The sequence below is a fragment of the Mastigoproctus giganteus genome, chromosome 2, assembly GCF_048544385.1.
Source record: "Mastigoproctus giganteus isolate SK-2022 chromosome 2, ASM4854438v1, whole genome shotgun sequence".
Classification (NCBI taxonomy): domain Eukaryota; kingdom Metazoa; phylum Arthropoda; class Arachnida; order Uropygi; family Thelyphonidae; genus Mastigoproctus; species Mastigoproctus giganteus.
The window spans coordinates 270,902,749-270,915,583 of NC_143576.1; the positions used below are offsets into that span (position 1 = coordinate 270,902,749).

Here is a 12,835-nt window from a genome sequence, read left to right on the forward strand (position 1 = left end):
CAGGATCTGGAAAGGCTGAGAGGTGGCAAATGAAGTTTAATGTTGACAAATGTAAAGTACTACACATGGGAAACAGCAACCCCAGAGCAACGTATCAACTCTGTACTACACTGACAGTGGAAGAAAATGAAAGGGACCTGGGAGTGGTTGTGCAGGCAGATATGAAGTTCTCTGAGCAGTGCAGAAGGGCTGCAAGAGTAGCTCAAGGTGTATTGTGAATGATATATAGTAATTCTTCTAGCAGGCATAAGGAGGTGATTATTCCCTTGTATAAGGCAATGGTCAGGCCACACCTAGAGTACTGTATACAGGTCTGGAGGCCTCATTTCAAGGAGGATGTAGAGCTGCTGGAATGAAGAGAAGGGCAACAAGATTAGTGATTGGAACAAATGGAACTCTTACGAAGAAAGGCTTAAGTTTTGCAAATTACAATGTCTGGAGACTAGGCAACAGTGAGGTGATCTGATAGAGGTGTATAAAGCCTTGAATGGTTTGAGCATGCTCAATGCTGATGGGATTTTTCCTCTAGCTCAGAATAATCACCTGAGAGGGCATAAATTCGAATTGAGGAAAGACAGATGTAGGATAGACATTTGGAAATTTGCCTTTAGCCAGCGGGTGGTTGGTTGGTGGAACAGACTTCCATCCCTTGTCGTGGAAGTTGATAGCCTAAATAAGTTTAAGGCTCAGCTGGACAGGTATTTTGAACAAACAGAGGGGTGAAGTGGAAGTGGGTTTTTTTTTGGCTGATGCTGCATAAGCTTGCTTTCTTGCATCAAATACCTCTACTAATGCTAAAATGCTAATGCTAACAACAAATAACGGAGCACAAAAACTGTGTGTGGCGCCAGTACTTGGTCAATCGTGCTCTCTCCAATCCAAAAGGTAGCAGGTTTGAATCCCACCTCAGGCTTGGATCAGAGTAAAATGCATTATGGCCATAGAAGCTGATGCACCAACTACTAACAGGAGAAAAAAAAAAAAACACCACTGCTTGGTATAACGGGATAATCACCTACCTGTCCCTGCTTGCAAAGTTCCCTATGTGTCGTTGACAAGACTCCATGACCTGCCCTGGCAGCCCGTCTCCACTGCTCAGCGAACTTCATATTTGACTGCACAATTACCCCAAAGCCTTTCCACTTCCCTGAGTTTAGTACCACCCAGTTGGTACGTTTCTCTTCAGTTATTGTTACCCATATGCTGTATTTTGCATTTTCAGTGTTAAACTTCAGTTGCCACTTCTCAGCCCATTTTCCCAACTTATCTAGATCTAGTTGGAGTAGCATATACTGTCTTTACTGTTGCTAACAACCCTGACAACCTTTGTATCATCTGCAAACCTGGACATTAAACCCGATATACCTTCATAGATATCATTGATAAATATACAAACAACAATGGGCCCAGCACCGAACCCTGGAAAACTCCACTAATAACATTTGTTCATGAAGAGCAGTGTCCATTGATTACCTCTCTGTCGTCTCCCACTCAACCATCCCTTTATCTATTGTAGCAACTTACCCTTAATGCCATACCTCTCCAATTTGTACAGCAGTCTTTCATGTGCAACAGTATCAAAAGCTTTCCTTAAATCCAAGTACAGTGGATTCTGCTTAGTTGTTCCACTGGTTAATCAGGGAAGCTGTTTATTTGGGACAAATCTTAAAGAACAGAACCCACTTGAGAAAATAGCCAGGGTTTACTTTGCTTATTATTATTATTATTATCATCATCATTAGCCATATGGTGCAAGGAAATCTGAGGCTTATGCTGCACCAGCCAAAAACAAATTCCCGAGTTTTCAAGAGAGAGAGAGAGAGAGAAGTAGAAAGGAATCACCAAGAAAGAGAAGAATGATGATATCCAGCTCAGGACTTTGGGTGTGCCAAGCCCATACTCACCAGATGTCAGCCCTGCTTAATTGGGACAACCTGCCGTTTAATCGGAGCAGGAGACCGGAGCACTCGAAATTACCCTGCGATTGTCTCCGACCATTCCACGTGGTTCAGTTGGATTTCTGGAGGTCACAACCATAAAACAATAAAAACTATTAGCAGTCCCCTGTTTATTGGGCTTTTCTGTTAGTGCTTCAATCATATAAAAAAATTAATTTTCAGAATATTCTCTTCATTCCTATTTTTTAAGCTTCGTTACTCCGTTTTCACTTGCGCGTATCGTGTTGCTTGCAATTTGTGTGTGCCGTGTTCTTTGTTATTGATTACTTATCTTTTTTACTGTTTTAAATTTTAACCTCCACCCACAAATGTCAGTGAAGAGAAATGTCAACTAGTTAGTATGTACATATTACAGTATGTATTAATTAAGCTTTGCACGTAAGCATAAATTTCTTTTTATTTTGACCTGTGGAAAATATTCTTCTAATTTTCACGTATCATTTAATTTTTTAATCGGTAACATAATAAAGTGTAAATATGTACTTAATACAGTATATCTTTACTTTTATAGCCCTTGGATAATATTCCTCCTATTTTCGTTAATTACAATCGATGTTGGTTATTTGGGACACATCGGGACTAGTGCATTTTGGGCCGATTAAGCGGCTGCCCCAATTATCCGAAGTTTCACGTAAATAGTTAAAAATACAATGACACCCCCCCCCCCACCCCTTTACAATTGGTTCACTGTACAAACAAATCACGTTACGATGGAGTCACCATTGTAAAATACCGTTCACTATACTATAAGCGCCGGTCAATGTGATCACGTTTGTGAATTGAATTTTAATTCTATTAAACAGCGATTCTAATTAGCGAGAATGGGAGGAATATTATCTACAGACTAAAAAAGTAAAGATATATTAAGTACAAATTTACCCTTTGATACCTTATCAAATAAAAAATTAAATGATAGGTGAAATTTGGAAGAATGTACGTGATAATCGGAAGAATATACATGATAATCGGAATAATTAATGCTTACTGTAATATGTACATACTAACTAAACTAGTTGACATTTCTGTTTAATGTCATTTGTGGGTTGGGGTTAATATTTAAAACAGTAAAAAGATAAGCAATCAATAACATAGAACACGGCACACACACACACAAATTGCAAGTAACGTAATACGTGCAAGTGAGAACGGAGTAACAAATTACGAAGCTTTAAACATAAGGAATGAAGAGAAGAGTCTGAAAATTGTTTTTTTATATGATTGAAGATTCCATAGAAGTGTAAACACATTTTACCATAATAATCCACAGAATTCCACTACTCCCAATATGTCCCAAGAAATGCACTACTCCCAATGTGTCCCAAATAACCGGAATCGACTGTATATGATATCAAAATTATTTTTGGCATTCAGTTCCTTTGTGACCACATCATAGTATCCAATCAAATTGGTCAGAGAAGACCTCCCTTTATGCTGTCTCTGAACTATCACTGAAGTCTTATCTAGATGATCCTGCAATGCTTCTTTAACCAGTGATTCCATTATTTTCCCTGGAACACAAGTTAAACTAACAGGTCTGTAGTTACTTGTGTCACCTTTTGAATCCCCTTTGTGAATTGGTGATACATTTGCACACCTCAAGTCCATGGGGACCTACCCTCAGTCCAAGGAAGCTCTCATAAATATGGCTAAGGGTTTGCTTACTTCCTTTGCTGTCTCCTTTAATATAACTGGATAGATCCCATCCACCCCAGGTTCCTTCTTTATATTTAACTTCAACAATTTCTTCTCCACTTTGCTCTCAGTTATTACAAAATTACTTAGCTCCCTGTTAGCATTTGATAAACTTCTGGCACTCCCCTCGTTGAATAACTGCTCATGCGTGAATGTAGATGCAAAATACTCATTCAGTTTATCAGCTACCTGGGCATTAGCATTAGTAGAGGCATATGATACACGAAAGTAAGCTTATGCAGCATCAGCCAAAAAAAAAAAAAAAACGCTTCCGTTTCACCCCTCCACTCGTTCCAAGTACCTGTCCAGCTCAGCCTTAAATTTATTTAGGCTATCGACTTCCACAACAAAGGATGGAAGTCTGTTCCACCAACCAACGACCTGACTAAAGGCAAACTTCCACACATCTATCCTACATCTGTGTTTCCTCAGTTTGAATTTATGCCCTCTCAAATGATTATTCTGAGCTAGAGGAAGAATTCCATCATCATTGAGCATGCTCAAACCATTCGAGGCTTTATACACCTCAATCAGATCACCTCGCAGGTGCCTAGTCTCCAGACACTGTAATTTGCAAAATTTAAGCCTTTCTTCATAAGAGCAACCCTTTGTTCCATTCACTAATCTTGTTGCCCTTCTCTGTATTCGTTTCAACAGCACTACATCCTTCTTAAAATGAGGCCTCCAGACCTGTATACAGTACTCAAGGTGTGGTCTGACGATTGCCTGATATATGCATGATCAACAATAGTCAATACATCTATGTTAAGTGGTCCAATCTGATTCATCCCTTTTCTTCTGGAGTTTACATAAGTAAAGAACTCTTTGCTGTTTTTCTTTGCCTCCTTTGCCAAAGATGTCTTGTAATCTGCCTTCGCCTGCCTAACCTGCTTTGTGACTTAATTACAGACTAGTTTATACCTGCTGTAGGCATCTGTGTCACCTGATACTTTATATGCATCCCATACATTTTTCTTCTCTGCCACAAGCCTCATTAATTCATCTGATCCATTTAGGCCTAAACCTTGAACAGTATTTCTTAGTTGGAATGAAAAGGCTGGATGCACTTCCTTAGATTTTGTTTCTTAACTAACAGCATAACCCCTCCTCCCTTCCTGTCCTGTTTATCCTTCCTACACATTGTACTCCACCAATTCCAATTCTTTCTTGCTTATGTCTGTGCGACACCACATCTCTGATATCATAACAGTATCTGCCTTTGATGTTTTGGCTAGCACTTCAAGCTCATCGAATTTATTAACTATACTCATAGCATTGGTATACATGCATTCATTCCTTCCTTCCTTCTAACTTCTCTAATGAAGGTATTCCCCAAGGTTGAGCTCTTTCTTCCACTCTTTTCCTCTTGTATGTTAATGAACTTCCATCGACTGGAAATCTTATCTATAGTTTCGCTGATGATAGCACATTGCATTCCACATTTCAGTTTGAGAAACCTTTTAATACTCAAACAGCTTCAACTTCTCAAATATCCAATACCAGCTCCTTAAATACTGCTCTAAGTAAATCTCCAGTGGAGCAAAGATAACTTGGTTGATTTCAATCCTAAAATTCTGCCCTCTCTAATATCTCACAAAGGGGATTCTTCTGCTCCTATTAATTTCAGTGACACTCAGATTTCTTGAAAAGATCACATATGTCTATTAGGGGTTGCTTTGACTTATAATCTCTCTCTTGACATAAGCATATCACAAATCCCAAAATTTTTAAATCAACTAGATGACTGTTATTTGTATCAACATGTCAGGGAAAGTACTAGAGAAAAGAATATCCTAGACCTCATCATCACACATGAATCAGATGACATAACAGGGCTGACAGTAGAGGAACCAGTAGCAGGAAGTGATCACGGAGTTCTACGGTGGATGATGACGAGAGAGGAAGCAGAAGTAAAAGGCAAAGGAATGGGTTTTAATTTCAGAAAAGGAAATTACGATGCCTTAAGGTACTACATGGCCTCTATTAACTGGGTAGATATCGCGCAGAGAATGAATACAATTGAACTGTGGTACGCTTTTAAAACATTAATCACAGATGCCTTGAATGCGTATATACCATTAAAAAAATACTCCACGAGAAGGGTTCCAAGTTGGATGAATAGTGAAGTTGCCACATTACTTGAGTAGAAAAAGGTGGCATGGAAAAGTTACAGAGCAATAAAAAGTACTGAAGCCTATAACAGCTACAAGGTGATGTGTAATAGAGCCACAGAAAAGGTTCGACAGGCAAAGGCAGTTTATGAGAAATCACTAGCAAACAGAGCAAAGAGGGGGGATAAAGAATTCTTCACATATATAAATGCCAAGAAGAGCAGGACAAACCAGATCGGACCTTTATGTAAGGGAAAGGGGATAGTAATAAATACACCAGCTGCCGTTGCAGATGAACTCAACAGTTATTTTGCATCGATATTTACAAATGAAAAGCCTTTTGTGGCAAAGGGAAATTGTGGGAGCGAAGTTAAAAAATATGTAATTAATGATATTGAAATTTCGCAAGATTATTTAATGAAAAAACTTTCGAGCCTACAGACCAGTAAGGCTCCTGGAGTTGATGGAATATACCCTATAATCTTAAGAGAGGCGGCAAGCGAGTGCATTGAACCATTGAGGCTAATTATGCGAGCATCATTAGACTCTGGGGAGATTCCCTTGGATTGGAAAAGTGCAAATGTATCTCCCATACATAAGGGTGGCTCTAAAAGTGAAGTTGGAAATTATCGACCTGTCAGTCTGACTTCAGTAGTAGGGAAAATCATGGAGGCAATGATCAAGGGTGGAATTCAGGATCATTTGGATCGAATTGAAATTCTCAAGGATACTCAGCATGGTTTCGTAAAGGGAAAATCATGTTTAACAAATCTGGTTCGCTATTTCGAAAGGGTCACTCACGAGCTGGATTTAGGGAATAATTTCGACATTGTTTATTTAGATTTCAGCAAAGCTTTTGACTCAGTCCCACATGAGCGGTTGCTTTATAAGCTGGAACAGGTTGGAATCACTGGGAAAATCCTTAGATGGATAGAAGGATGGCTTCAGGGCAGGAGGCAGAGGGTTGTGATAAATGGCTATTCCTCAGATTGGGTTGATGTAAGAAGTGGGGTTCCCCAAGGATCAGTATTAGGACCACTGTTGTTTTTAATTTTCATAAACGACATTGATGAAGGGATAGAGGGCGTGATGTCTAAATTTGCAGATGATGTTAAAATTGGTAGAGTAGTTAATGATCACTGTCAAGCTGAGCTTCTTCAGAGAGACCTAGATAGACTTCAGGAATGGTCAGAAAAATGGCAGCTGTGCTTTAATCCAACAGTTTGGGAAACAGTAATCCCAAAATAACTTATTCACTTGGTGGAGTTCAACTAAAGCCAGTACTGGAGGAAAGGGACTTGGGTGTTACGATACGGTCAGACATGAAATTCTCTGAGCATTGTAAACAGGTTGCAAGGAAGGCCCATGGTGTCCTATCAATGATCTATCGAACTTTTGCAAGTAGAGATACGGACGTGATAATCCCATTATATAAGGCTTATGTTAGACCACACTTGGAATACTGTGTTCAAGTATGGAGACCGCACCTGAAGAAAGACATCGAGCTTCTTGAAAGGGTGCAAAGAAGGGTAACTCGCCTGGTGAGATCGGCAAAAGGGCGTCCTTATGAAGAAAGACTTCGAATATGTGGGTTGCAGAGTTTGGAAACTAGACACCTTAGAGGAGATTTGATTGAGGTGTTTAAGGCTCTGAGAGGCATCAGTAAAATGAATGAGGACAAAATTTTCAAGATTACAAATGATGCTAGAACTAGGGGACATAAATTCAAGTTACGGGGGGAAATGTTTAGATTGGATTGCAGGAAGTTCTATTTTAGCCAGCGAGTTATAAATTACTGGAATAAGTTGCCTTCATGGGTGGTAGAGGCCGACAGTTTGGGGAAATTCAAAGGTCATCTGGATAGTACTTTCGGGTAAGGGAAGCACATAGGATGATAGGTTTAATTTCCTTTTTATTTATTTTTTATTTTATTAATTATTATTATTTATTAATTTTTTTTTTTTTGTTTTTATCATTGTTTTGTTCGGATTTATATTTTTTTTATTATTTTTTATTTTTATTTATTTTTTTTTTTTTTTGGCTGGTGCAGCATAAGCCATAGGCTTTCTTGCACCATGCGGCCGTTACTAATACTAATAATAATAATTACATTTCAGTTTGAGAAACCTTTTAATACTCAAACAGCTTCAACTTCTCAAATATCCAATACCAGCTCCTTAAATACTGCTCTAAGTAAATCTCCAGTGGAGCAAAGATAACTTGGTTGATTTCAATCCTAAAATTCTGCCCTCTCTAATATCTCACAAAGGGGATTCTTCTGCTCCTATTAATTTCAGTGACACTCAGATTTCTTGAAAAGATCACATATGTCTATTAGGGGTTGCTTTGACTTATAATCTCTCTCTTGACATAAGCATATCACAAATATTGCTTCCTCTACATCCAAAAAACTGAATTTTCTCTTTTACATTTGCTTTAACTTTTTTCTAAGCAGCTATTCACTCTACAAATCTCATATCTGCCCTCTCCTAAATGTCCTATCAACATCTGCGGTGGTACCTCCCTGCATTGCCTTTCTCAAGCTTCTGGACTCCATTTAAAGCAGAGAGTTAGGTTAATTAATGACCCATCTCTTAAAAGTCTTTCTTTCTCCTCCATGCCTCATAGAATTTGTGTTTTGGCTGCGTGCCTTTTCTGTAGATACTTATGGGCACACTGTCTTTCTGAATTAGCCTCTATTATTCCCACTCTCTCTTTCAAAGCTGTCAAAACACATGCTGCAACCAGTCGGCATCCTTTTATTGTCCAACTTTGAACTAAAAGAACCAATTTTTATTCTTTCAATTTCCTTTTTTTCGAACAACCTCTTTTCACAAGTTTTTCTTGAAAATTGCAAAATGCTGAAATTCAAGTCTAATGTCAACAAGTATTTCTTTCGTCTTCTCAACCTTCAATTTGAGAAGACGAAAGAAATAAAAAGGTATTACTATAAGTTGTAATAACTTTCGTGTTTGAGGTTTTCATTAAAAAAAAGCAAAAATACTCATGGTAGTGGAGAATTAAAAAAAATAAACCTGTGATAATTGTTCAGTCAGATATGAAGTTCTCTGAAAGAGCAGTCGAGCTGCAACAACTAATGGAGTTTTGTTGTTGGTATACAGCAGTGGTGGCCAACAAGTTGATCGCGGCTTTAATTTTGGTCAATCACAATGAGTTTTAAATATTTCCTTTATCCATTGAACCACATGACTACTCTTGTTGCCGTGCAGCTGCCCAGGCTTGTTTAGTGAAAATTCACGCAGTTACGTTGTGGAGAGCCTGGTGTATGTGTTGAATTCTTATTTAGCTTACTTAATATAAATAACTGGACAGTACTTATATGTTAGTTTAATACCCTTTGATTTAAAATGAATACTACAAAAAAGAGTAAAATGTATCATTTTCATCAAGAGTGGGAACTAAAATAATTTTTTGGAATGATAAAAGAAAAATGTTGTTTTTTGATTTGCAATGCTTCCATAGCTATACCCAAAAAAGGAAATTTAGAAAGGCACTCCATGGTAAATACCAATCGGATTTTCCGCCTGATAGTGACCTTAGAAAAATAAATTTAAAAAACATAAATCCAGATTATTCACCCAACAAAATTTCTTCATGACACCTAATTTACAATCTAAAGTAGTAACTAGTATCATTTAATGTGAATCATCATCTTGCAAAAAAAAAAAAGTTAACCCTTTTCTGATGGTCAGTTCATCAAAGATGCATTTTTAGAAATAACACTCTTTTTGAAAATTTTAAGAACAAAAATGAAATTAGAAGCCCTCTTCAAAATCTGAAATTATCTCAAAATTTTCACAAGTTTTGCGATGCGACGTATCGAAAAAATTAGTAAAAATGTGAGATAACAATTGCATGCTCGTATTGCTAATTGTGGGACTTTCTTTTCAACTGGATGAATCTACAGATGTCAGTGATACTGCTCAGTTGCTGATTTTTATTCGTATGGTTTTCGATGATTCTACCACTATAGAAGAACTGCTGATGAATTTTAAGTATACAGTCATCCCTCGATTTGTGCACCTTGTGCAATGAAATTCTTGAGATGGTAGATCGCGGCACATTTTGAAGAAAAAAAGTAGATCGCATCACAAATTAAGGAATTGTCAGCAGGGATAAGGAGGTGGTTATCCCAGTTTATATCGCAATGGTTAAGTCACATGGAGTAAGTACTACACACGGGTTTGGATGTGTCATTTTCGGAAGGAAAGCAGTCTGTTCAAATGAGTGCTATGAAACACAAGATTACTGAGAGGAACAAATGGATGCTCTTAATAAGAAAGTTTTCAGTTTTTCAAATTGTAACAACTGGAGACTAGGCACATGTGAAGATCTAATTGGGGGTGTTGTTAGGCTTTAAATGTATTTGAGTTTGCTGAATGTTAGTGGAATCTTTCCTCTTGCTTTGACTACATATTTGATGGCATTGAGGAAGGATGGCTTCAGATAGATATATATAGTGGATTGTCCTCAACCAGCAGGTACTTAATTGCTTGAACAAACATTCACATGGTGTTTTATATATATATATATATATATATATATATATAAAATAAATATTAATATAAAAGAGTATGACATTCCACACGATGATCATATTCTAATTAACAATCTCCAAAAGAAAAAATAAAAATGAATGAATTCAAAGAAGATCTAAATAAACTAAAGGGATGGACAGGTGATATATGGGAAGTTTTAATTATTTTTTCATTTTATTTTTTTGTTATTTTTTTATTTTTTTGTTATTTTTTTCTTTTTTGAAGTTATAAGCTTGCTTTCTTGAATTGTTTGCTAAATACTGTTACTAACTTCAATCACTTTTAGGATGTTAAAGCCAAATTTCAGATTTCTACTTTCAAGTTCATATAAACATTAAATTTTCTTTAAAATTCCCTTTAAAGCTATTTAATATTAATATAAAAGAGTGTGACATTCCAACCATGATTGTATATATTCTAATTAAGAATGATAATTCTATTGTGCTGGCCTTTTAATATATTCTTGTATTAATTTTCAGGTTCTGTAACATCAGCCAATTGCAAAGAATTAGCCAAAGCAGAAGATATTGATGGTTTCCTAGTGGGTGGAGCTTCTTTAAAACCTGATTTTGTTCAGATAGTGAATGCTAACCAATGAATATTTAAACAAAAATAATAATAAAAATAATTAAGTGTTTGTACAGAAATCTATTTTCTTTAAAATGAGTTAATTCAGTAATTTAGGACTTCAACAGACGATACCTAAATAGTGATAAATAATGGAGAGTTATCGAATTGGATTGATATTTCAGTATTCTTCTGACTACAAATATGCATTCATAAATTTAGAACTGTAGAAGGTTCATTTATAGGCATTGTATCACATGTCTTTTCTCAACAGAATTTAATGAAAAAATTTAAAGCCTTTTACTTGTTAAGATACCATTTGAGTTTGTTTTCATTTCTGAATTGTTGTTGTAAGATCATAATGGTATATTAAATGAGATGTTCAATACTTTAAATAAAATCTGCCTCAATTAATGACTGCAAAGTATATTTAAGTAGCTCATAAATAGTTTACTGAATTTTTTCAAAATGAGTAGGTTACTTGATCCAGGAATTCCTATTCATAATGTAAAGCTTCTCATTAACAGTTTATATGATATGGTCCATTTCGCTGTTTCTCGTTAGTATAACATGTCGATCCCAATATATGAAAATGTAGCGTATACACGTATGTGTTGTGACTAACACATTGTCATATTTTAAAGGGTAAAAGACAATTATAATTCTTGTGTGGAAATGATATTCAGTATACGATTTGCTGGAAGAGAAGGGATACATCTGTACTTGGTAACTTGTTACCAAGGTCTGTACTTGTTAACAGGAGAGACTGCTTCTACAGGGATGGGATGGGATACATTTAAATAGAAAGGGTGCAAGAATGTTTGCTGATGCTATCGAGGCAGTGTTAGGTGGGTCTGAAAACTGTTAGATTGGGGGGATACAAGGACTAATAGATTAACAGAAGCCACTGGCAGAGGTGAAAGTGATTCTTGCACTGCTTCTATTGGAATGAGCCACAGTCTGGAAAATAAGATGCAGAATAGTTCAGAGACTGCTGGGAATCATTTTGAGGTATTGCTCAAAACATCAAAGGCAGATATTGCGGGGATTTCAGAGACGTGGTGTCACACAGATATAAGGAATGCAGAACTGCAATTTGGGGAGTACAATGTCTACAGTAAAGATGGACAGGGTAGGAAGGGAGGAGGGGTTATGCTATTAGTTAAGAAATGCATAAAACCCAAGGAATTGAAGCCAGTCGACATTGCTGGACAGTGCAGTGTCGAGTCAGTTTGGTGTGACATAAGCATTGGGAAATCAAAATTGAGAGTAGGAGTGTGCTATAGGCCTAATGACTCTGATGAGTATAATAAGAAACTGTACAGGGAAATAGTGGGCCAGTAAATCCCAGTCTTATAATGGGAGATTTTAATTTCCCAGATATTGACTGGAATTTGGGGGCTGGTCACTCACACACTAGCAAGGCTTTTGTGGATTTATTGGATGATTGTTTTCTACATCAGCATGTTCGGGAGACAACTAGAGGGAGTAATACTCTTGATTTGATTATCAATAGTGATTCTTCATGCATTAAGAATCTGCAGGTAAATGAACCACTAGGTGGCAGTGATCACAGTGTGCTGAAGTGCGATTTACTCAAAGAGGTAACAACCATTAGGGGTAAAGGGAAGGGTTATTGCTTTCGTAACGGAGACTACGATGGACTGAGACAGTATTTAAATTATATACAGTGTGACCGACCGACTGATGATGTTACCAACAGCAAATTCAAAGAACTTATCTTGGAAGCTACTAGGCTTTACATACCAAATATGAAATATTGTTCAAGGTTTAGTCCTAAATGGATGTCAGATGAACTAATGAGGCATATGGCAGAGAAGAAACATGCATGGGATACATACAAATTAACACATGACAGAAGCCTATGATAGATACAAGTTGATCTGTAACCAAGTTACAAAGGAGGTTAGGCAGGCGAAGGTAGATT

General features: G+C 37.0%; 1 protein-coding gene across 1 annotated transcript in view; it reads left to right on the forward strand.

The window, feature by feature from the left end:
• Positions 1–11,065, forward strand: part of Tpi (triose phosphate isomerase) — a 226,118-nt gene extending 215,053 nt beyond the window's left edge. The window contains exon 8 of the mRNA XM_090369145.1: positions 10,800–11,065. Coding sequence (XP_090225271.1) covers positions 10,800–10,918 — 119 coding nt within the window. The 3' untranslated portion in view covers positions 10,919–11,065. The remainder of the gene's footprint in view (positions 1–10,799) is intronic.
• Positions 11,066–12,835: the final 1,770 nt, after the last annotated feature.